This window comes from Ascidiella aspersa, chromosome 3, assembly GCF_963924565.1.
Source record: "Ascidiella aspersa chromosome 3, kaAscAspe10.2, whole genome shotgun sequence".
Lineage (NCBI taxonomy): Eukaryota > Metazoa > Chordata > Ascidiacea > Phlebobranchia > Ascidiidae > Ascidiella > Ascidiella aspersa.
The window spans coordinates 25,940,477-25,966,183 of NC_139449.1; the positions used below are offsets into that span (position 1 = coordinate 25,940,477).

Consider the following 25,707-nt stretch of genomic DNA (forward strand, 5'->3'; position numbering starts at 1 on the left):
AGCAATCATCACAAGGCCCGAGATCACGGCAGGGCCGATCTGGCCAGAGTGGGCAATGTTACCCGACGCTAATCGGTTGGCGTAAATAATTGTATCACGTGCCCGGTCACGCCCGACAGGAGCCGGCCCGCGTTAGAGAAAGCGAAAAACACATGTTTTCCTGTTGTTTGCCTTTGTGATTATTTCTCGACCCAAAGCCGTTTAGCAAACCGTAATGGCGGCCGGAAAGTACGCTTTGGTTTCCGTGGATTTTTGGGGTTCGGTCAAATTGAAATCTACACGTCGGTATTCCGCTTCTTTTCGCCCTTTACCCTTTCTCCGTTGTCTCGCTTCGATTTAATAATATATTTAATTTTATGTTTATGGCCTTCAATAATGCGGTAAACTAAGTGCGATATCGACGAAATGCTTTCTTTCTATAAAGAACCGACATTTGGAAGGCATATTAAAAAAAATCACACGTCATTGACCACATTATTCTGCCCGGTTTGTTTATTATTCCTGATGGCACGAGCTTTTAGTGGCCAGTGGACTGCATTATTTACTCATCGCGTGGCACGCCATATATATAGGACGATGCCATCCCGCCGAACGTCGCGTCACTTAGTGCTACAAAGTACAAGCGATTTGCCCGCCCAGCGCCTAACACGTCCATTTTCGGCGCAGGCCAAAAGCAAAACAACGACAACCCGGCTACGGCGGCAGCTGCTGCGGCTGCGGCCGTCGCCCTTATGCGACCGATGGCCAAAGGAGCACCGGAGCTGTGCAACGACGAAGAGGCACAGTCTGACAGCAACGCGGTAGCCGGCATGTCGTCCATGCACAACCTGCTCACCAACATCCAGGGTTTGCTGAAGGTGGCCGCCGACAACGCCAACCTACAGGAGAAGCACTCCTCCTTCGAGATCGGTGAGATCTTCGACGGCTCTCTGTTTTTGTTAGGAATTTTTTTTTGACGTACTGTACTCGACGAAAAACTTGGGTGAACTTTACATAAAGCAAAACGTGGACATTGCCACAGCCCTAAATTTGGCATACGCCCGATGTAGAAAGGCCGATTTGTAAAGATTTAAAAAATATATATATATATAACGAAAACATAAAACAGACATTCATTTTTTACTGAAAGACATGTTTCAGTTCTTAAGTTGGTAATTTTGCTAAAAATACATAAGAACTCCACGTATAAATGCGAAGTAAATATAACTATAGCATCGCTCTGACGACAAAGTTATTTCGGGCGGAGGCCAAACCGGCTCGCGTCTGCAGCTTTTAATGTCAAAAGGCCGCAAAAACACGCTAATTTGCTCGGTTCGGTAGCATCCGTCAAAGGGGTTTAAGAGGCAGTGCAAAGATTTCAAAGAGAAGGGGGAGGGGATGCTGGCCAGTCAGTGCGTAAGCAGTCGGAGAAACCATCAAACGTCAACTGTTGTTGTGTTTATGCAGCCGACTTGAAATTGAAGCTCACCCAGGAGCGGCAATTAAGGGAGAACGCCGAACGCAAAGCGGAGGAGTCGGAACGCGGCAAAGGTAAAAAAACTTTCTATTGATTCTCACTATTTGGCCCGACGACAGGACTCTCTTCTTTTGCGGGGATCGGCCCCACTGTAATACTATTAAGGCGGCTTAATTGACTGGCGCTCTGTCTCTGTCTCTCCTCCCCACACACAAGGCCCAGCGGCCCGCAGATTATTTGCTTTTTTCACTCTGACAGAGCCGAGGAATGCCACGGCTGTCTTCCCCCAGTGATAGGACGCTTGTTGCTGCAGCGCCCAGCGATTTTTTTGACGACCATTCGCTGTTTGTCCGGCTTTGAAATCGCCGCGCTGCTGCGCAAACTGACTTTCAATGCCGCGCCCGGGCACCTTTCCGCTTGCGCGAGTTCTGTTTGCGACAGGGTCCACGCCACTGCCCCCTTGTCACGTCACAATGCAATACATCACGACCCGCCAAAGTCGCCCCTCCGTATCAGGGTCCGAGTAGTATTTGCTTGGACGACAATGCCAACGATACAGATCGCATTTTTGCTGCCGACCGGCCACTCCCCTTATAAACCAACAAGTCATCCCACTATTTACCCGCAAAGTGTGCTTCATCTACTAAATCATATGGAGATAAATTGTTAGGTTCACACGCTGATGTTCTCTGATTATCTGTTTTTATGTGACAAAACGTAAATAAATACCTGCAGCTCAACAATATATTCTCCAGAATATGAAATTGATTTTTCGGTATAAAAAACTGTAAAAATAAATTCGGGAAATAATGAACTTTGCTCCGTAGCGACCGAGAAATACCATTTTGGCACTAATTTCTTAAATTTGATTTTAATTTTTATTTGATAAACGTGCATCTGGTTTAGGCCGCTCGATGAAGACTATTGTGGGGCCCGATTTAAATCTTTTCGTAATTCAATAATTGGATTATGGCCTTACAGCTATTGTAAAGCAAGCCTCGCCTTTTCGCACATAAACGAAGTGCAAATATGGCTATAGTTTCGCCGTTTTCATAGAAACTTTGATTACAGTTGTAAACCCGCGAAGCTTATGCGAAGGGAATTAAAGTTTGTTTTGCCCACAAGCTTCACGCGACTAGAAATCTCAGATGACCGTGATTGCGCCAATTGTATACAAGATATGCACGTCACTGGGCATAGGACACGTCTCGTGGCTTGTGATTGATGAATTCTTAATTCGCTTACGAAAGCATGAAATGCGGACTTTAATCTCAATTCATTATCATTATGCACATGACCAATATATTTGCAACATACCAATCTTGCGGTCCCGTGGTCATAATTGTGGCAACCTAAGCGATCAAGTTATAGGTGTTTTTCAACTTGAAAAGCTCATCTTGCTGTTTGAACTACGTGACTTCCTATTGGGCCTCCTGTCAAAACGAAAAACCTGCGTTGAGAATTCGAACGACATTGAACGGTTTACAAGCGGCCCGGCGACTTTCCGCGAAGAAAGTCGGCCGAGTTGAACCGAGCGCAAAACCTCGACAACATCGGCCGAAACAAAAAACTAGTCGCGTTTCGCAGCGACGGCCGTACGCAAATCAATGCATATTTAATTTTCGACGGAGTCGTACATCAAAACCAACTCTATTCCCGGCGAAGAACAAGTTGGCCGCCGGCCCACCGGGCATTTGTCAAACGACTGACGGCCGCATTTGTCCTGCCTCGCCGAAACGCTTTAGAAAAGTGGGTTTCTTCGAGTTGGGGGTTGGCCGCGCGCGCCCAGCGGCCTAACTGACATCATCCTGTGACATATTGGCAGTGCGCGACCGCGGCGCAAGCTGAACTTATTCAGGCCAGTTCACTGTCATGCTATCTCTGCTTGAACCGTCGCTTCACGTTTATTTAAACGCCGAAACCTATAGCTATTGGAAGTCGGGCCACCTACAAAATCCGATTTCGTCTTCGCTTGATGTGATTTGGCGAAAACGGAAAACACGCGGATGCTCCCATTTGGCTTTGATGTAAAATCCGCAATCGTTCGGTGTCGGAAATTTTTCTTCAAAGGTTTGATTTGCATTGAACATGGGCGGCGTTTTCGCCTTAAATCGATTAGCGCACTCCAAGAAAAACACACGCGGAATTCCGAGCACAATAAAACAAATACATCGCCGGTGCCGCTAGCAAATGAAAACGTGACGAACCGTTTATGTGGCGCGACGTTAATCCGTTAAAGGGAGTGCAGGAATAGAATTATTACAAATATTTTTTTATGTTGCTCTGATGCCTTCTCGGAAATCGGATTTACGGCGCCACCAACAGGCAAAGCAACAACTAAACCGCGCGAAAACAGAACGCCAATTCGATCCAACGCAAAGTTACTTACTTACTGTTCAAGTAGCCAGAAGCGCCCAATAATTGCATTTTTGCCTAAGTTTGTTTTTAAGAAAAGTTTTTTATACAACTAAAATACTATAATTTAACACCATCATGGTTTAAGATAACACAGGACTCTAGTTCCTGGCGTAATAAATTTTCTAAAATAATATTTTTCCAACGAAAACTTTAAAGTGTACTGGGTTACATTCAACCCAGCGAAACAAAAAAATCGTAGCATTCCCCTATGTTACTTACCTGTCACTCAAATCGATGAGTCTGCAATGGCTTTCGGTGTACTAGTGATACAAAAGCCGTAATCGTTCGTCAAGAAGCAACTTCAGAAGGGCTAGATCACAGTTGTTAACACACATATATGTGTACATGTGTTCATTCCCTATGTTTTATTATAATTGTTATTTTATACTTAACTTAAAATAAAATGGTGGTACAAAGAGTTGATCTTAAAAGAGTTGTCCAGGTGTTAACGAGCTTAATAGACGCCAAAGATAACCTGAACCAAACTGAGAAAAGGCCTTATGCCCCCCAATCGAAATTACAGGAAACGCACACGAACTTTAGTCTGTAATTGTGCTTTAATATCCGCGGTTGTGTTTCAGTCGAGGCCGAAGGCGATCTACAGCAAGAGCGCAAGGAAAATAAACGACTCCACGCCAAAATAATCTCGATGCAACGGATGCTGGGCCATGACGTCAACGGTAGGCACGCGTTCCTTTTTCGGTTTACGTTCGCGATAATTTACAAATATTTACGCCGCGGCAGGTGTGGAGAAAATGGCCTCTCGGCCTAAATCTTAAACTCTTGTCAAGCCTTATACTGTAACTTGCCTCGGATATGTCGCACTTTAATTGCGGTTTTGTTTCCTATCGATTTTTTGTTTGTTTTTTGCCAACCCTGAAAATGTTTTTTTTTTATTTCAGCAGGAGAAGGCGAAGTAATTGACCGTCAGTCTCCACGAAGCGCCGGCTCCATTGCCTCGCCCCGACTCTCACACGACAACGCGCGCGAAAGCACGCCACCGCCCACTAGCGGCAGCTCGCCGATTGTAATTTATCCGCAAGCGGCGCCAACGTTCGACTCGGTGTTCTCCGCTCGCATTGCGGCCGTCCACGCCATCAGTGAGTTTGCGTTTTGCACGCACTATAATATGCAATCTGCAAGCTACTAATCATTTTAAATTTACAGCAAACACCAGTAGCTTAACATATTTGATAGTCTAAGTTTAGCCAGTGGTACCCAAACTGCGGGTCTATTTTCAATGGGCCATTGAGCTATTTTAAAAATATTGTTTTACTAAAATAATTGTTAGCATATCTAAAACGGTTTAGGAACGAGGTCATTTTCCTTATTTTCGACTATATGTGAACTATAATATACGTAAAGACAAAATCTCACGACTTATGTTTTTTTATTCGCTTCGTAGTTAGCACGACAGTTTACTTTTAATTCAGTTTGTTGTCATAGAGATTTTTAATTTCAATCTAAAAATGAACTAGAATTAAAGGGGATTATTTGGATGTTGTTAGAATCAAGCTGGACTATGTAGGCATAAACTGCAGACAGGCAATTTTGCTATATGTATATCAACAAGGTTAATATATCTTATTTGTATGATGGGCTCAAGGCATGCAGAAAAGGTTACGGCACATGGTGGGCCACAAACCGTTTTATAAAAAGAATTAGGCCACGGAATAAAATAGTCTTGGAACAACTAACATAGTATTTTATAAGATGTAGGCTTTTTCAAACATAGCATTTGAAATAGTGATGTTTTGTGGAGTTTTAAATTTTTTTCTGTATAGTTATTACCCAGAAAGTAGTTTATAATATAATTTGTTTTTTTAGATAACCAGAGAGCCTCTCCGCCGTCGTCCCCCAACGAATTAAACGCTTCGTCCAATGCGAGCAACGTGAATAACAGCAACAACTACGCGTCAGACGAACAGTCGAGCCCCGACTACGGAAGGCGTCCTATTATGCCTGGTAAGAACTTTTTCCCTAACACTTTACTTAAGCCTAACATTTTACTATACTTTTATGTTTTCAACCCTTAATGGCTGTCCTTTGTTTGATTCGTTTTATTTTTGCGTATTTGCAGATGGCCGAACTCCAGACCTTGCCATTGACCTTGGAATTCCGAGACAAGAAAGATCTGAACATCTTGGTCTGCAAGGTAAAAATAACACAGACGTTGTGTTTCAGCTTTTACGAGTTCTATGCAAACAAAACTGTCCTACTTTAATTTCGCAAAGTGTTAAAATCTCTAACCGAAGCACTCTTACGGTGAATCTATACATAACTTAGTTTTCCAAAAAGGGTGAACATTAACAGCAGAGAAGGCAAACCTTTGCACCCTTGAAATATTTTTACCAAAGTGGATTGAGCGGTTCGCAAAATACAATTAATTTAAAGGGCGATTTTTTTAGTTTGATTTCACCAAAACAGATCTTGTCTTGGTTGGGTTAATTGGAAAATATAAACTTGATACCAGAATAGGACATGTTTTCGTTTTGATGTAACATTGATCCTTTTGTCTTGTTACGCAGACGCACGCCTCTATTTCAAGAACTCGTTGCTCTTTCAACCATCGGCCTCCCAGTAAGCGAGGGCGACGCTTTTCGACCCGGGTCTACTTGATTCCGAGCGAATTATTTATTATGTACAAGGCACCTAGCCAACCTTGTGGCGCCTTACTGAACGAGGACGCTTACCATTGACTCTCGCATTGATTGTGGCTCCAAGCATCTACAGTGTCGTTTGTATTTGAGTATGGTTGTAACGACCGCCGTTCGATATTCGAGCGGCATCGAGCATTATCGCTAACTGCCCCGATAAAGTATGACGCCGTACATACCTGTTTCGGCAGGAATCCGAATCTAATCACCGAGTATATTTCGTCGCGCACTGAAAGTGTTTCGCTGGTACAGTGTGTGTTTTTTTAAGACTGTGGGCGTTTATACGTCACATTTTGTTCTGGGAGATAAATTAAACGGTGAACGTCCTCGAAACGCGAATTCCTTGCACGCGGTGTTACATCATCGCGTGACGTTTGTTCGACGTCGTTGTACGATTCCGCTGCCGCCGTTTCGACAACCTGTCCCATTATTTGTTACTTTTTCCGTAACCGCGTCTTACCACTAACTTTGCCGAATAAACGCTTGCCAATGTGTTTTGCGCAGTAATTTGCCCTCGTTCTTTCTCGCGCGCGCGTGTGCGTGTGTGCTGTGTGTTTGTATTTCGTCGTTCGTGCCGCACCATAGTTAATTGGTGGCCAACTATTTTTTCTATTTTCAACTGTTGTGTGACTTCATCCTGCCCCCTCCCTGAAAGGACCTTAAAGCAGGACAATGACCGGTGATTATCCCCCTGTGTATACCTGTCGTTTGCGAATACCTCACAAATCGTCATAACTTTCCCAAAGTGGTTGCTTTCCAAGCTGAATACATTTCCATTTTTTTATACCTTTATCGCCATATACCAAATTAGAAACTCGAGCAAACACAATAAACTAAAGTTAGGCCTGACTTCTCGAATGAAAACAAAATCAAACAAATATTCGGGCACTTTTATTTTTATTAATCTAGTTTCGAAAAACTCTTGCCGGAAATTGCGGCGTCCAAATAACTCGTTTCGACTGTCTGGCGTTTTTCAAACTCACCTCTTTCTTTCGTCAAGTGTCACGTATTCTCACCCATGGCCAAATTTGTACGACAAACTAAACAAATACGTCTTTATCTATATTTTTACGATGCTCGTTCCACTGCCGCTGTGCGTAGTAGTTTGAACTCTTCTCAACGATGCGACCGTTGCGTTGTCTTAAAGTCTGTGCTGCTTTTTATGATGTAACTTGTGTGGTGTAGAGCCACGCCATTACGCCTGACCAATCAAGATTACTGTACATATACCTTGATCCTCTCTTACTATTACCACCACTCCTACTACTACTGGCTGTATATACTTGGTTCAGCTCTTAGCGTATTTTGCTGTACATTTGTTTGTGACCGTCTTGTACTATGTGATTTGTTTGACCACTTGAATAAAGCGAAGAAGCCCTTTTGTTGTTTAGTCCTTGTATTGCAGCAAATATGTGTGATTACAAGTAGGGTATGGCAAAGGGGAGTTGGATATAATTAACTAGTAACTTGTAGCATTTTAAATAATTTAATTTAATTTGTAATGATATTCTTCGTACTGTAGTATAATCACTTTTACATTTGTGGGCCAAGGACAGCTATTTTAAACTTTTTTGAAGAAGAAAAATATATGTGCAAATTTCCAATAAGGCAGCATAAGCCAAAAAGTTAGCGAGTAGGTACTGAACTGTGAACTATTCCATTTTAAAGATAAAATTCATAAAACAAGTAGGCATTTATACTATATTTTTATTTCATTTAGAGCGTTTTTAGTTTATTTACTGTGTTGTAACGAATTTAATATTTTATATTAATGTCAGTGACTTAATTTGGACTGAACTTTCTAAGACAGTGACATGGATTGTCTAAAACCCAAGTCGTTTTTCTTAAGTTATATATATTTTGACCTGACTTGGACCTAACTATTTCAAAATTACTTCTTTACAATAGTGTTAATTTAGATGTTGTCGAAAGGTGCAGTGATTTAATAGCAGATATTGTTTTGTTTACAACTTTGCCGCGCGATGTCAGAAAAGAGTTAAACATTGTATACATTGTATTGCATTGCTACAACTGGTAGATTGCACGATTGGGTCGATTGGCCGATCACGAATACATTGTCAGGCAAGCAGTGTGGGGGTAATTATGGATAATAATAATTAGTTAATCAAAATACAAAATATTAGGTCAACAAGCATATTGTATGCCGGTTAAGAAGCTGGACAAATTGCAAAAAGATAGTTTGAAGAAATAGACAGCCAATAAAAGTATTTGAGGATATTCAATGGCATAGCAAAATCTAAATAGCATTACTGTGCTTGAAATTCACTTGATTTTGAATTAAATTGCTAAATATGCACAATTATACTATTAAATATGTATACCCAATTTGTAACCTACTCTCCCAATTATTTTTTATATCAAAGAGGCTTTGTTGTTGTAGTATCACGTGGTTTAAGTACTGAAATCAGCAGTCCCAAGCAAATTGCTCGCATAAGCTCATCGCGTTTTTTTAAGAGGTAGTAATCCTTTATTTGCTGAACAATAATATGCAAAAAATATAAGGTGAAAAATCTTAACTGATGCCTGAAGAAACTATCACTTTTACCAAGTTGTAGTAAAAAACACCTTAATTTTCGACAATTTCCATTAAATTCAAGGGCATTATTCCAAAACTTTACACGCAGTATCAAAAGTCGGCGCTAATTTAACCGAAAGGAAGTAATACCGCTCGCGCTTGGCGCCGAACTTAGAACCTGTGGGCGTCGGCAACCACGTGCGTACGCAAGTGACGGAATCGACTCTTGCGTTTGCGAGAGCGCGTGTGTGTGCGGTCCGCGGAGCGAGCGCCTGTTTGACAATCAGCACGCTTTGCGTTTGGCTTCGCGTCGTCGGGCAGCCGACTACAATACGTTAGCTAGGTAAGGTAACGAGCGGCGACCGCGTTGCGAGGCTTACTTGCGTCTTTGTTGATAGCGCGCAATAATAACGTGTGTTTTCGTTTGTCCTTGTTCAGAAGGTAAGCATGGCGATGACAAGAAATAGGAAAGATGAAACGAAACGTCAAAATAAAACAAAGTACTGCCGGTGCGTTGTAACTGTGCTGCAAGTCGTCGCATTTTGTCAAAACGTTTCCAACATAGCCGCACAAGGTGAGTTCGACAGGGTTGTTAACTATGGCCAATCAACATGCTACAAGTTTACTGGTTAATCTGCAATATTAAAAACTGTGTCAACATACCTAATATATATACCAGCTTGTTGTACCAGTTGTTTGACCTTATGTCCTTCATTGTGTTATGAATATTTTGTTGGTGCATTAAACAGCATCTGTTGTTGTTGTTCTTATGAAATATTTAACTGTTTAAACAACACTACTGAAAACTGACCACCAATATCAAATGATAGTTATAACCTATGATTTTTAAAGATATTGGATAGGTTATGGGTTGATTTTTGAATTGTTTTCAATTTTATCAAAATTGAAAAAAGCTAATATACATCCATGTTTAACCTACTAATAGGCATCGAGAACAATTAAAAAACATATCAATTTATTAAACTGCTACACTTTACATATCCACATATAGATTGAATACTTTATAAATAAGTTTGTCAAACTATGAAATGTGTTCTTTGTTTATTAGTTAATAAAAGAAAGCCTTCTATTAGTTATTATGCAACTAACAACATTTAAAGTTATTATATATTTATGTATCTATCTTTATAGTAATGACTGTTGAACAATGTTGATGTATTAAAACATGCCTTTGTTTTATACACAGAGGTTTTTTAGTAGTCCTATAATAGTAGTTTTATGTGGATGTTGATATTTTCCTTTTTATTTGTTGTGTGTCTTTAAAATTGCCCAATAACACTTAATGCAAAAGTTTTTTGGTGATTATTACTTGATTGCTTGTATAAACTTAAGAAGTAAATCGTAATTTTAAATACATTACCTGTAGCTGCAAAGAATGTTTATTAAATAATCGAACTCAAAAACAAATTGCAAAGCAGGTCCCACAATAAAATATGTTTGACTTACAGTCTATAAACATCTACTGTAAGGTGGATTGCTTATATATAAATGCAATGTAGAGTTGTGATTCAGAAAATATGTATTCAGATTTGTTGAAGTACAATTATTGAGAACTACAATGAAGTACAATAACACAATTATTAATATTCAAGAAAATTAAATATTCTTATTAATTGTTTGTTTGTCAAAATTTGTAAACTGTTTTTTAAAGTGTGAGTCTTGTGATGTTATTTCAATATCTATATATTATATTGCCTTTGTTTTTTATGAAATTTTGTCTTTGTCTTGCAGATTACTTAAATACAAATGGCCATGATTCAAATGAAGCGCTGTTTGCGAGACAGGTACAAAATAGGCATTAATTTAATTTTGACATGATTCTTAAACTATAATAATCTACTCCATGTAAAAGTGAAGCATTTGTCCTGTTTTGTACAATATTTTTTTTTTCAGTGTTGTACTACCTTTTAATGCTTATTCTTTATTTACTTAAATGTTTACTTGTTTATTACTACAGCTTTTTCTATGCGATAAATGGTAAATTGGGTTTATTTTTATTTATAGACGCAAAAGATTGATGCACAAAATTTACCGTTTGGTGACATGTAAGTTCATTTAGGCAAAGATCTGTGTATAGGTCAACATAACTCTAACGAGATATTTATGCTTTTGTTTTTCAGAAATGTTTTGTCATTGTTAGATAGGATAAGGTTCGATCCGCCATTTTTAGACTTTGGTTCACAGTAAGTTTATATTTTACAGATTGTTTTGATATTATAAATATTTATTTAATTTTTGCTTGATTTCTTTAGACCTGTTGGGGTACCAGTAACCAAACTGGTTTACTTATACAACCCAAGTGAAACGCAACCATTACAGTTGGTTTCAATATCTGCAAGAACATCACATTTTCATTCTTCATTTTTTGACGAAAAGGTAGATGAGCTATTGATGTTAATGCTTTTAAGATTTAAGAATAAAAATTTAAGATTATAATATATACCTATATGATCTGACATGTTGTATGGGTGTTTGCCTTTTTTAAGATAAAGTTTTAGTACCATTTAAAATTAGGTAATTATGTTTTTCTAATTTTCAATATCTTTCACTTTTTGTTAGTGAAGTTAGAAAGTTTTACAGTCATTTTAATTGATTTTATTTTGAAGTTGGACCAGATTCCCATTTTTTTGCAGACTGTGTTATCAAAATGCAACACATCATTTGAAGTAGTATTTTTAGCGCGAACAGTTGGAAATGTTGAAAATACGTTATTTATTAACACAGCGATCGGCACATTTTCATATCAAGTAAGTCACTAATTCTCTTGCTTGCTCTATACCTTATTATTTGCTTTAGACTTAATATATTAGGTTTCCACTATTTCGGAGCCAAATTTTCTTGAACAAAGAGCGTCCTTCTCGTGTTACATTGACTGTCCTAATTCTGTGCCGTGACTAATAGTTGCACCTTTAGCACTATTATTTCCTTTCACTTTCGAAAATTGGTCTTTGTTAATCTTTAGTTATAATGTTAAATTGCAACTCAGTGTGGAAATGTTGTTTAAGTTGCAACTTAGTGTGGAAATCTTGTTTATCAACCATTGCTCTTTCTTAGGTAAAATATTGAATGCTGTTCACTTTTTTAGGTGTTTGGAATTGGGACGCCCAACCCATATCGGTTACGACCCTATTTGGGTGCGAAAGTGTCTCTCAATAGCTCATTTTCACCTTTAATAAGCATGCACAATCCGACAGGGACGTCACTACAGGTTTGTTGGAAATTCGATTACCTTTTTTTTAGAAAATTTCTGATGAATTAAAATATTTATGCATAATAAATCAACTTGATTTCTTTTAGCATGGCTTTTTAAGTTAGAAGAGAAGCAATGCAATAAATACATTCATATATGGTACATTTGTTTACTATGTAGCGTTATGTTATGATTTCTTTCCAGATCACAGAGATTTACACTTCAAGTGGCTATCTCCACTTACAACTGCCCACAGGGCAGCACGAGGCTACAAAAAAAGCTTGGGTAAGAGCTGCAATTAAGATTTTGTTGAGATTTTCTGACCATTTACAGTGTAGCAAAAAATGTTAATGCCACAGATTCTGAAGCACTTTTCGAGAGCAATCCAATTTTGAACTAAATTTACTTCCACCAGCAATGTTTTTGTATTGCATCATGAATGCAATTTTAGAAATACTAATAATTTGGTTTAACCACAAATAATGAACCTAATTAGGTGCAAGAATACAACTTCAAGTTCAAAGCTAATTCCAACCCTAATTCGAACCAAAAAGCTCAGTGTGGCCCATCTTTTAAACAAATTTGGTGCAGCCTTGTGTATGAGCTTGCACCTGAAATGTTTCCTTGGTTTGAAGGTTTAAAATTCTTGTAGATTACCATGATTGCAAGCATTCACGCATTGGTATGCGCTGCAATTAGCCTAGCAAAACAATGCCAGGGGCGCACCTGATCATAGTGACCAGTTGCTTCGCTCACGCTTTCCCAATCTCGCTTAATCTATTGATGAATGCCGCTGTACGGGCATGGCGCTTTTCCTGGAAATGTTGTTGTGCTTGGTTGACGAATGGAAGCGCTTTAAATCAGTTTTGTGGAGGATTTGGTTTTGACACATTCATGCCCAGTTTTAAGTGTGGTTGAAATTAGCTCGCCCTTGAAATTAGCTCGCCCTTCTAGGTATGGCAAAAAAAAAATAGTCAAACTAAACCACCAAAAAAACGATAATACATTATAATTATTAAGATTGTTTTAGTTCAAAGAAGGATTTGTTAAAGTAGATTGTACGGTTGTTCAGTCCTATCTGATTTGCCAAGAGACACGCGTGTGCCATTCTAGAATGGACCTCTTTCAATGGACCTCTTTGGCCAAGTTCTCATGCTTATATTTGTTGAGATGGGCTCTGGCCAAGATTTATTCAAAACTTATGAAAATTGGTATTTAGGTTATACAAAGACACGGTTCCTATTCATTTAATTCGAACTTAATGTTAATGCTTAAGTCTAAAGTTCAGTGGAGAGAATTGGTTCGGCTGCTGAAGCCTAAACTTGTTAAACATTACCCTGTAATTTAATTTGTCAAAATAATTGCCACTGTGACGATATAGTACCTTTTATTTGGTCGGGATAATTACGTGCTATGTTCACAACCACTTTTTATTACATCCTAAATATTTTGTCTATTCCTTTTAAATGTGTATTGCAAGTATATTAATAACACTTGTTTTAAACTATTCGAGTCAGGAAAAAATACGTGTGTGGCTTTCAGAACCCATTCAAATACTACCACCATTAGCTTTTAAACGAAGTGCAGACATTTTAGTGTTTAGACGCCAACGACATTTTAGTGTTTAGACTCAACGAAAAAGGAGTAGTCTTTGATAGACCGCCGCACAGGCATTACATATTTTTTATAGGTATCGGCTCCGTGTATTACCGACCTTGTTGTGGTTAACTTCTTCTGCAATATTAAAATTTATTGCTCCCATTCCCTTCTTGAGCAGTTTGCATTAAAATTACAATGGGTATCTAAGGAATTAATAGATCGATTTGCATGGTCTCTCACAAATCTGGAGGAATGATTTTAATTTCCTGTTTTCCTTATATTTAATTTTTAGTAATAATTACTATTTTAGTTAAACTACCCTTCAGGATAGCGGTAGCGCAAGTCATTAGTTGACTTTCTGTAATCAGGAGGACGATAAGTGCAATCTAACAAATAAGATAAAATTAATATGAATTAAAGTGTGTTTTGAATTTAAAGATCATTGTTTCACGGATTAGTTTTCATGTCGGCGTACCACTATGGCGTTTAAGCCGCCTACGGCACCCGTTTTTGTCGGACAGTGTTTTATAAATATTGTAACATGCTTACCCCATTGCAGTTTCCCAAAATTGTTTTTCAATATTTCACGGAAAACTAACTTTTGGCAGCGACAATTTCAAGACCTCTGTGATTACCAAAACACCTAGTTTTCCGCATCACCTAAGTGCCAAAATTGTTTCCAGATCTAAAAATGCGAAAATTGTTTCCAGATCCATGATAGATCTTACTCCTTTTTTGTATTTGGTTTGCTTGTGGCGCGTTTTATGACATGTCTGGTGGCTCGCCAACAAAACGCAAGAAATACAACTCAACTCTCCTCTCCTCATTTTGTTTGCAGGAGATCCCGCCCTACGAGACAAAACTGCTGATGCGCGCCAGCTTTCTAGGCCAGGTGGCCGACAACCACACTGCGTACATTCGCATTCGAACCAATCACACCGACGCCACTCAGTACTTGATACTGCCCGTGGAGGTCGAGGTTTCGTCAAGTGGGTTTCCTATGCTCTTAATAGTCATTTTATGCCAAATTTTGGGTAATAGGGGTACGCGAAAACCGATTCCACGCGCTCTATGCTTAATTCATTTAAACTGATAGACTCTCCTGCGTTTATCATTCGTGGAATCTCTTCAATCCGACTCTGTAATACCCTCAAGTATACCGGGTCATACTTACCCGTGTATTTTTTTGTGTAGTTTTCAGCATTGCGTATCACTTACTAAGCAGATCACCATTGGAAACGACCCGGCGTAGGCCGATCGATTAAACTATTTTTGTTGCGCAAGCGCGATTACCCCAATGTGGATTTGTTTTTGAATGTTCAAAGATGCTTTAATATTTGTTGCCAAATGCCCTTGCTTTGCTGCATTTGTATTATCGAAATATTTGAAGCTATAGCGTTACTTTTTCACACAAGCTTTAAGCACAAAACACAAATTACGAGCTAAATCCGAAAGCCCCGTCAAAACTTAAATCCCCCCGAAAATCCTTCCGTTTTTTCTGCAGCGCCTGGGATTTACTCGTCGCTCGATGTACTCGACTTCGGAACGCTTCGAACCAAAGGTAAGCCTTTGTCGCCTGAACTAATTCGCAATTAAGGGCCGGCTCTATGCTGTGCAGCCGGCGCAATGAACATCTCCAACTGCGGTTTGCCCTCCGGTTGGCGGCTTTACGACTGAATAATGCAACAGTCGCTTGCGGTCCGCTGGCCCCGGAAAGCGGCTAAGGGCAGTTCCTCACCGTTTTATCGATTTTCAACTGCCCGGACTCGGCGGCCTGCTGTACGCTGTTTGACCCACTTTAAGGCACACCAGCACGTCGTTTGTGTGTCAAGATTTGTTGGATCTCGTGCTAATAGCCCTTATGCAGTGTTCTGAAGGGCGTTTTTGCCTTGCCATGTTACAATATGTCTCTCAGAAAGGATGAAAACGCATCCGGAGGTCGCCATGGTTGAAAATATTGCGATTTATCGCACCCACTTGGACTGTCAGGATTCACACCATACTGCTTCAGTCGTAACTTCTTTGCTATCCTCTTTTTAAACTGGCTTTTTCCAATCGGTTAAAATCGGCTGTTTTACGGATAAAAGCGGGACTTTGTAGATTTCAAATTTACCCTGAATAAATTAGGGATGTCCGATACTTGGCATTCCGATACCGATACCCGATATTTTGGACAAAAAAGATCGCGATCCGATCCGATACCTAATGATGTCATTACCATGGTAAAACAAGCAAAATAGATAAAATCTCCTGTTGTTGTTTGCTACATTATTTTTTCCTTCGAAGGCAGAAATCGCTGATTTAAATCAGAACTCATTGCTAAAATTCTATACTAATTATCGGACAAGTACCGACACTGAGAGCACCCCTAATTATAACCTTTAAAACAAACTCAAATGTTGGACAGACGAAGCGAAAGTGCTCAACCTGTTCCTACTCAACTCGGGAAAGAAGGAAGTGCAGGTTTCTTCGATACAAGCGCAGCCCGAAAACCCGGCGCTCAAGGTCGACTTCAGACCGATCAAGCTTAAGCCGTCCGAGGCGGTCTACACGAGGGTGGCCAATATCTCGTTCGACGGTAAGTTGACCACCTGTACTTGTGTGTTTCGGAGTTTAACGTTCTTTTCGTGGTTTAGAGTTGCAGCCAGTACTTCGTTTGTTTTTTGGTAGCTAGTTTTGGTGTTTTCATATAGACGGGCTACAGTGGCACCATATGGCTTATTACATTGACCCTAAGCGGTGTATGCTTTGTTTTTTTTGGTGTGCTGTTTTAGTGCAAGAAACCAATTGCCGAGAAGAAGTTTAAAATTTGTTTTACCAATAATGTCAATCCTTGACTTTGTTCAAAAATTAAAGTCAATCACTTTGGAAATAACGAATAATAATGCGTAATTAGGACATAGGATTGTGCGTAGTATACCGATGTCTGCGCTAAATACCCGTGTTGTGTGTTAAGCTTGTTTGCCTTACTAAAGTGTTGAATGCGCGCACGCCAAAAAGAAAGTAGTTTTGCCTTGTTTTTGTTTACTAACTATAGCTTTTAAAGCCTGAGAAATATATTTTAGCTGTTGGCGGCAGATTTCCATGGTTGACCGAACTGGTAATCCTTAAAACTATGGTGGAATTTGCTTTCCTTGCTTGCGAAGCAGTTCGTGTTGTCTGGCATGTTTGTTACAGGGCGAGAAAACAAATAATCGGCGTGTATGGCTTCCCCTGCATTGTAAGCCGACGAGTTCCTGTTTTGGTTCGAATAGGCGGAAATTAGTTCCACCCGATGGCTAAGAGCGATAGACACCCCTACGATGGATAGTGTGATAAGTGTTAAGCATCGTTTCTTCCTTAACCGTGTATGCAAAATAGGAATGCACCGATAGCCTTAGTTTTTAAAACGTGAACCGCGCATCACTGTTGGTCTTCTGCTGATGCAACTTCCTTGATTCGAGTTTCGCCTGCCGGCCGCCAGGCCGCCCACATTGTGTATTGTTGTTATCTTTCTATAAAGGCCACGCCGGCAGCTCTATTACGTCATCATGTGCGCTATGTGGCGTGATCAGAAGCGTTGGAACAAACACAATCACACAAACCCGCCCTCTCTGTTTGCGAGGCGGCCTGACCGTTTGCCGTTTGTTTAAAGCCGTGGAGCGTTCTTAGCGTTCTAGTCAAGCGTTCTGTTTTATCCAAAATGGGCGTGGCAACGAATCTTATTCCTCGAATGTTATTTTATCACTAAAAGTTTGCCGAGGTTCCGTGTCACCAACTAGTTAACTCAGGGGACGGCAAATACGGGGTCGCGACCCAAATTTAGGTCGCGGGACCATTAAGTTTGGGTCGCGAATGCCTTAATATATTTTAATAGCGGGCTGTATTTCGTAAGTTTTTAATTGTTTTATTTAGGAAACTAAATTATATACAAAAGAGACGTCTTACTCTGAGCGCGGCTAGCATCGTCACGCGAAATATATACACCAAGTCCAGTGAAATGTCGTGAGACTTTCGTTCGATCCAGGTGTGGGAAAAGAGCGCTGGCAATCTAACACTATTTTTGGTCATTACTGCAACATCAAACTAATCTGCTTAGCCGGAATCTGGGTTTACTTCCTAGTATGTTTTTCTTAAAAAACTTTCTTTTACTTTTTAGCCCGTTTTCGTTAACCAAAGCGTCGTAAGAACGTTACTCTGTAAAAATTAAAACCTGCAAACCTGAACCAGATAAATATTTTTTTGCTTAACGCAATAGCTAATAAGCACTATTGTCTCTAATAATATTAATTATTTTGCAAACACAAACTGCTTAACCAGGTTATGTAGTTTTCACAAACTTTTACGATATAAACAAGCTATTATAAGACGCTTTACGCGAATCTTTATGGTTAATGCGTTTTCTATATACATCTGTGGGACACTAACGTGATGCGAAAATATATTATTTTTTGTGAAGCGGCGACCATCTTTCTAAATGAAAAGTTTTGCTAACTAAATGCAGGCTATTTGGTCACGCTTGACGTGCATTGAGTTAGGCCGGACAAAGCAGGGTTATTTGACGTTCTTGTGCTAAGATGTCGTGTTTCAGCTTATAATGTTAAGTTTCCTAAAAGAATTGCCGGGCATTTTTAGTGAGTCACGCCAAAAAGCATAACACACCTTGCCAGTAATTATTGCACTAAGCTATGTAGCGGATGTGGTTTGAAGGGGTTATGGCGGGGAGTTAATGGGGCTGCAACCTAAGGAACACATATTGATTGTTAAAATATATTTGTCATACGAATGAGACATCACACGTAAGGCTTTTATTCAGTGGTGTTACAGAACCCTTTCATATAAAAAAAAACGCATAACACAGACTTGTCCTAATAAATAGAGACACAATAAGTTACTGTGGTGCTTTTTATTATAAAAACATCTCGAAAAGTATTTGTGTCGCGAGACCTTGGTAGTAGTAATTTAGGGTCGCGCCCAAAAGTATTTGCGGACCCCTGAGTTAACTAACTAAAGAGTTGTGTTAGTTACTAAGGATTTGTCACAGTATCTATTATAACAAGTTTTTCTTTGTTTGGGTTGTGAAAGCCTTAATTCCCCTATAAAACTATAAATTAATCCCCAATAAAACAGAAAATATGTGCCCAAGGTTTTCAAGAAGTTGTTCCATTCTAATATTAGGCTGTTTTTTCTCCAGGTGTAAATGTTACGAATCTCGTACCTCTACTGTTATCTTATCGGTTATCACTAGAGACTAACTATAAGGATTTGTCTTGCGACCAATCACAGTATCAATTGAAACGAGTTTTGCTTTGTTTTGGTTGTGAATTCGTTTATAATAATAATCCTTTTAAAACAGGAAATGGGTGCCCAGGGTTTTCAAGAAGTTGCTTCATTCTAAAATTAGGCTGTTTTTCTCCGGTTGTAAATGGTAAACCCACGAGAAACGGACAATGAGTGTTTTAATCCGCGATCTTTCTCCTATATTGAAATCGATTTGCTCAAAATTTCGTTGTTTATAAATCGGTCAAGAATTTTTGCAAACCTGTTTTTTTCACCGACGTTCAAGAGTAAACTGTCAGCCCTGCCGCGGTGCGTAGTAAATCCCCATGTTTTTAGGCTGTTAGTCAAGGTAATTTATTAACAGAATACAACCTGAAAAAAGCACACACTATAGCGACCGCAAGCTTTTCTGCAAACAGCCACGCTTGACTGACCAGTAGCGCGCTTTTGTTGTACAAAGTGTACATTTTGTTGATTAATATAAGGATTCTTACCTGTTTCTCCTAATACGCCCACGGGTTTTATGCTTACTTAACCACCTTTTGCATAATTTAAAAAATGTGCCGTTCACATCGTAAAATGTTTGCCTCTATGCGTTTAGCAGAAGGTTTATCAGAGTTTCGAGTTTCGGTCTCCCTCAAGCGCCGGGTTATTTTACAAGGCTTCTGGTGAATTCCAAGTGGTAGAAACTAGCCAAAGTCCCCGCTGGGCAATTGCGTAGTAAAACAACCAATATTTGTTTTTAAATTGCTGCCTTAAAACAAACTTAAAATCGTAAATACTTGTACAAGTATGCTTACAAAGGATTTCTATAAATAGTGTTTTTTTGTCTCAATTGCTAGTACAATTGTTTATTTGGACTGAAATTTGATTTATGCGTATAACAAATGTGTTGTTTTTACCACGTAAAAGATTTGATGGGTTCGAAGTGATATCCCAATACGCAGAAACTGGATTTCAAATCTGCCTTTAAAGTTTACATTTTTTCAGGAAGGCTTTAGTAAAAATGATTACACTCGACCTCGGACACACCAAAATATATGTTGAAAACACTATCACTTTGCATAAAAGGATTATTGTTGGTAAATGTAACCTTGAATTTTCACAGTTCGACCTGTGACGAGCGAATCACAGTGGAGTGGAAAAATCATCATCCGAACGAAAGAAAAGAGCTATGCAAAGATCTCAATTCCATACCAAGCCAACATTTTAAACGGGTACGCTCGTGTTTTAGCGATTTTATGTTTACCAGCACAAACACTGTCGTGCACTTTCTTTTTTTAACGATTAGAAATACAATATGGCTAAAATTAGACTTCGACTTAACAGAGGTCAGAGGTACCTCGTTCCAACATCGATTTTTTGGTAGAAAAATTTGCATATTTAATAAAAATTCTAAATATAGTATTGTTTTTGACTTTAGTATCTTTCTAAAAAAAAATTCAAGTTGCCTGTAACGCTTAGGTAGACAAGATCACAGAATAGATTTTGCCAGTAATGATAACCCTGGCATCGTTTTACACTTTTTATAGAAACGAAAGCGAGTGTGCTACGAATTTTCGAACTTGGAATTTGTGTCAATCGTTCCTTTTTTATACCGAGAGGATTGAAAACTGTATTTAAACGGCAAAACATCACAAAGTCCCGATTTTTGCGCAGTACAATAGGCTACAACGAAAGTGACACCTTCTTCCACATTCCGACCAAGTCGAAGACGCCACCGTCGGGCTTAGTTCGTCACATTGCGCTCACCAACACGTTCGATTTCCCGGTGATTTTGCACAGACTCGAGCTGCCGGACGACGCAACGTCCTTCTATCAGGTCAGCATTGGTGGTGTCCGATAGTGTTTCTTTGGTGAAAATGTCCAATGCAAAGTCGTACAATCGTTACCCGCCATTAGGGATGTAAATATCGGATCGGATACGATACCCGATACCAAGTTAAAGTATCGGCACTCATCCGATACGTATTGGTTTCGAATAAAATACGAAGATATCGACACTCCTTTAGTTCGAAGAGTCTACGCCTGCATCCGTCCGTCAAAAACCCGCGGTTCTGCGCTTGTAACGTTATGCTTGGCGCGTAAGGTGAAATCACGCGATCGCCTTGTGGAATTGTTAAAGTGTGTAGTGTACTGCGCCGCTCGATTGGTTTTGGGGCGAGGATGGTATTCTTTATCGAAAGCAAAGGGTAACATTCCTGCGGCACACTTCGGATTTGGAAGCGAGTTGAAGCAACAGCCGCCGTTTTCTCCCGACTTCCCTCTCACAGTTTCACGCATTGTAGGCGATTCTTTATCGCTTTGAACTCCTAGTGAAATATTTCGTCAGTTAAAAGCCTCCATAGTAAAATTTTCGGCTCAAAAGTATACTACTTACCATACCTACCAATGTTGTAAGCAAGACGTTTTAAGATGACTGAAATTCTATTGAATAACTTCTGTCAGAATGTAACCTATCAAAATTTGTATTCAGGATAAATAGAAACTGCGGTTTTAAAATGGCCACGTTATAAAACATATGTATTACTTATAAAAAATAAGGGGTTCTGAATCGTAGTCGATGTCAAAATCGGTCTCTGGACTCGACGAAGTCATTTTTTTGTGGAAGTAGGATCGGTGCTCGAATAAGACTACCCGAATCCCGAAACCCGAATCCGATGTGCGCATGCGCAGTAGCAAATTCATAATATGTAAGGCCACAAACTGTAACTGTTAAGGGGGGATATCATGTGGTTGAATATTTTCCAACCACGTTTTGATGCGTTAGGTGACACCGTTGTTGGGTGTATAGTATCCACTCTATTTAAGTTACGTAAATAGGTGGAATACAAGCTTGTATATTCACGGCCGGACTAGAGTTTGTTTTTTTCGGTGGGAATCCAGCTCGGGAATCGGTCACAGGCTGTTTTTTTACATTTAAAACTCACCCCAAAACTAGCACCAACTCCACCAGCTAAACATCATATGCCAAAATCCAGATCAGCGACTTCGATTCTCCTGTGACGATCGGGAGCCAGGAGACAGCCGCTTGCTTCACGCTCAAGTGCGACGCCGACGCGGTGCGCGCGCACGGTCACCATGGCGACGAGCACATCAGTATCCTCCACGAGCTGGTCCTCCACACAAACGTGTCCACCTTCTCCCTCCCGCTGCAGATCTTCACTGGATTCCTGAAGGTCGGTCTTGCCAGTAATTCTGTCATTGTTGACATGACTGTTATTCCTCTGATCATTCGTAAAAATCTAAATGTTACCGGACCTATTTTTTTTCTCTAAAAAAGTGTGATTTGTCGCGTAAGGTTAGTTTGAAAATTTAAATCAAAACATTTTTTTAATACTTCTATCTTTGCGAATGTTGGACTCGTTTTGAGGCAAGTTCCTCTGTCTTTGCCAGTAATTCTGTCGTGGTTTACCGATTTAAGCTATCGTCCCTCATACAGACTGTTCCTCTCGATTGTTCGTAAGAATGTAAAGTTTATCGAACCTATTTTTGTTTGTAAAAAAGTGTTTAAAAATTTAAGTGTTAACTAATTTGCCGCGTAAGATTAGTTTATAAATAAAACTCTAAATATTTTTTTAATACTTCTATCATTGCGATTTGCGATTGTTGGACTCGTTTTGAGGATAGCTTCCTGGATCCTCGGTTTTTGCCAGTAATTCTTTTATCGTTTACCGTTTCAAGATATCTTCCCCCATACAAACTGTTCTTCTGATTGTTTGTAAAAATGATCGTTAATCGGTGTTGTGTTCATTTAGGGTATTTGATGTTGTCATTTGCTAAACTTTGCAGTTAACACGATTTGGTTCTTGTAAATTTCTAGCTAATGCGATCATTCTTGATGCTCGCATTATACGAATTTAAACGTGTTTTTGCTCGGGAGTACCCGAAAAATTTGTAAAAACAGCGCTTACTTTTTAACATCGCATATTGTTTGCGTATGTGTCACCGTTGCCACCTCTTGTCGTTTCTAAAACGTTCAAGGCATGTTAGTCACACACAGCAACCAACACCAGCATTGAACCCGGAAATACATCTGTTGGAAGCTTGGTCCAGATCAGCAAGGCGTACTCTCTTGTACGAAAATCGCGCACAATAGTGCAAACACAAAGAGCGCTGTACCGAAACCCGGCCACCGACGCCGCAAATTGTAGCCGATCCCGTATATGCTGCTTGCTTCGCGACGATATGATTCGCTCTGCGAGACCGCTCCTCTTTGTTTGCTTGTCTTGTTAGCTCTGTCGCCTTATTTTAAGGGCTATGTTTTCTCGGCAAATGTAAGCGGGGTCTTTTTGCACACAAAGCGAAAGTGGAAATTTCCATTAAAGGTTTTAGCCGAAGCCCTGGGCCTTGACCAATATTTTTGACAATGATATACGGTAGTTTTGCTTCAGTGCGCTTGGCGCTTTTCAGTGCGCTTTGGTTTTAAGGTTTGTAAAAGGCGTCAAACATCAGTTTTTTGCATGGCTATCGGTTAATGGTATTTAACATCATGGTTGACTCTCGTTTGCACAGTTATATACATTTTCAGTTAAGTTCTGGTTGTTTTAACATTAGTTCCACATAAAACTAATGTCTTTGTCAAATGATTTAAGGCAATTGCTATACGTAGGTTAAGTAATCTTGTCGCTGTTTTTTTTTTGTTTTACGTAAATAGCACGGATCATTGAGTTTGTTTTCGGTTATTTAATTATTGACTTTTGATGCCATTATAGTCTATGCTTCCTAACTATTTGCTGATTTTTTTTAACATTTGGCTCTTTTCAGTTCAAGGTGGCGTCGGGAAACGTGCAGGACCTCGACTTCGGCATCATGAGCACACAGGACCGACGCGAAGTGCTGCTTCAGGTCTTCAACCATAACCCTCTGTCGGTAAGCAACCCGTGCGCACTGCCCGACTGCGCAGCCCCCGGCGCTCCACCGCCTTTTTGCGGTTTTCAATCGCTTTTCAAACCTCTCCACTCGCGAAGAAAGCGCTTCTATGGTGATGTACCATCAGCAAGAGTTATACTGCTGCCGGTGCACACCAATACTTCGTATATTGCTTGGAAAAGTCATGGCTAGTTTTAAAGGGAAGCTAGCGTGGCGCAGTGTAGTTTAAAAAGCAACGCGCTTTACTGGATTCCCCCCCAAAGATGTTGTAAGCACTTAGCAAATATCAAAACGTTTAAAATGTCGTTTAAGCAAAACACCATGGTCTAATAAGCAGGAAAACGAACGAATTCAGTTCCTATATATAACTACTTAATAAGCGAAATATTTCACCACATTTCCCAGCATACATGTAACGAATTGTTTTAAACTGTGGCGTTGTCAGTTTCGTTTTATATTCTAAAAAACCTGCCTAATGGGTGTAATTTCGGCTTTGCCGCCAAGTTTGCCAAAACTTTTGTTATGAATGAAACAAAAAATACTAAATGACCGCGTTATTTTTATGCGCGCAGTCTATTTAGAGCGTTGTATAATTAAGCGCAGTCAAATGTATGGGCCCAGTTTATTATTGTACACGCGCGTGTATATTGCCGGATATTTTGTTAGCGCGTCACGCCGACTTCCGTCAACGACGTGCAAAGCAAGCACTGTATACTTGGAAGAAGACACGTCACGCAGAAACGCACAGTCGCAATCTTTTCCCGGTTTTTAAAAAGCGCTGTTTCCTATGATGTTGACATTACGATGCTGAAAATTACTGTCCGTTTGCCGCACTTTGAATATTTCTTTATCGAAATCCTTCGGTTGCTTTGAAAAGCTTGTACGTAAATTTTCCCGTCGTTTGGAAGCTAACAGTAAAATGAGTGATTCGTAACTAAAAGTTTAAACGTCCGCCCCGGCGCTAAAGCAAAAAATACTTGTTAATTTTTAAAGATGATAAGGTTTTTTCTGTTTTTTTTATTGATATGCTCACACTGCCTAGAGCAGCGGTCGCAAAGTTATGGCCCGAGGGTCAGATTTTAAAAATGTTGTCAGATGTAATTCTAAACTGAACATTAATGACATTTTGAACTACACTACACTTTATTAGGACTTGCTACATTTTTTAGTTGCATAGTTATTTATACATCCTTCGTTTAACAATAATAGATTTATTAATAATACAACTTGACACAAAACTTCATATCCGGCCCGGGATCGTCAATCCATGCAATTATCCATCCGGTCCCGTTCGTCAGGCAGCAAAGTTTTCCGGCCCTTTATGAAAACAGTTTGGTCTCCTAATCTCCTATCAAAGGTTCATTTGAAATATTTCGCCTTGAAGTAAAAAACTGTTTAGAAATTGAATAAAATTCCTATAAAACAAGCAATTATCTTGGCTAGACTGTAAACCCCTAGCAAGTTAATATCTCTGGATTCTTGGGTAAACCGCCTATGAAAGAAAATCGTTCATAATAGTTAAATGCAAAGCACGAATATCGACCTTATTGTGACCTCTAAAAAATTGCACCATTCTACCCGCGCGTCCCTTGGGCTGGAACTTTACAACAATGCTTAGTAGCAAGCTTCCCTCCATTGTTACTTCGACGTGTGTATATATAATATGTTATATATGCATTTTTACTTTGACCTGATTAAG

The 25,707-nt window shown here is 39.6% G+C and overlaps 2 protein-coding genes across 2 annotated transcripts in view; both read left to right on the plus strand.

Moving 5' to 3' along the window:
* The window catches only part of LOC146161156 (dachshund homolog 1-like), a 39,670-nt gene extending 31,769 nt beyond the window's left edge, over positions 1 to 7,901 (plus strand). The window contains exons 12-18 of the mRNA XM_083384294.1: positions 667 to 909; positions 1,447 to 1,530; positions 4,456 to 4,554; positions 4,777 to 4,974; positions 5,702 to 5,839; positions 5,955 to 6,029; positions 6,403 to 7,901. Of these exons, the coding sequence (XP_083240420.1) occupies positions 667 to 909; positions 1,447 to 1,530; positions 4,456 to 4,554; positions 4,777 to 4,974; positions 5,702 to 5,839; positions 5,955 to 6,029; positions 6,403 to 6,458 (893 nt within the window). The 3' untranslated portion in view covers positions 6,459 to 7,901. The remainder of the gene's footprint in view (positions 1 to 666; positions 910 to 1,446; positions 1,531 to 4,455; positions 4,555 to 4,776; positions 4,975 to 5,701; positions 5,840 to 5,954; positions 6,030 to 6,402) is intronic.
* A 1,535-nt stretch (positions 7,902 to 9,436) lies between these two features.
* Positions 9,437 to 25,707, plus strand: part of LOC146161157 (transmembrane protein 131-like) — a 41,519-nt gene continuing 25,248 nt past the window's right edge. The window contains exons 1-15 of the mRNA XM_083383453.1: positions 9,437 to 9,641; positions 10,820 to 10,872; positions 11,093 to 11,133; positions 11,209 to 11,271; positions 11,341 to 11,464; positions 11,722 to 11,835; positions 12,174 to 12,296; positions 12,483 to 12,563; positions 14,716 to 14,866; positions 15,382 to 15,438; positions 16,285 to 16,455; positions 20,245 to 20,353; positions 20,796 to 20,958; positions 22,118 to 22,315; positions 23,904 to 24,008. Of these exons, the coding sequence (XP_083239579.1) occupies positions 9,515 to 9,641; positions 10,820 to 10,872; positions 11,093 to 11,133; positions 11,209 to 11,271; positions 11,341 to 11,464; positions 11,722 to 11,835; positions 12,174 to 12,296; positions 12,483 to 12,563; positions 14,716 to 14,866; positions 15,382 to 15,438; positions 16,285 to 16,455; positions 20,245 to 20,353; positions 20,796 to 20,958; positions 22,118 to 22,315; positions 23,904 to 24,008 (1,680 nt within the window). The 5' untranslated portion in view covers positions 9,437 to 9,514. The remainder of the gene's footprint in view (positions 9,642 to 10,819; positions 10,873 to 11,092; positions 11,134 to 11,208; positions 11,272 to 11,340; positions 11,465 to 11,721; positions 11,836 to 12,173; positions 12,297 to 12,482; positions 12,564 to 14,715; positions 14,867 to 15,381; positions 15,439 to 16,284; positions 16,456 to 20,244; positions 20,354 to 20,795; positions 20,959 to 22,117; positions 22,316 to 23,903; positions 24,009 to 25,707) is intronic.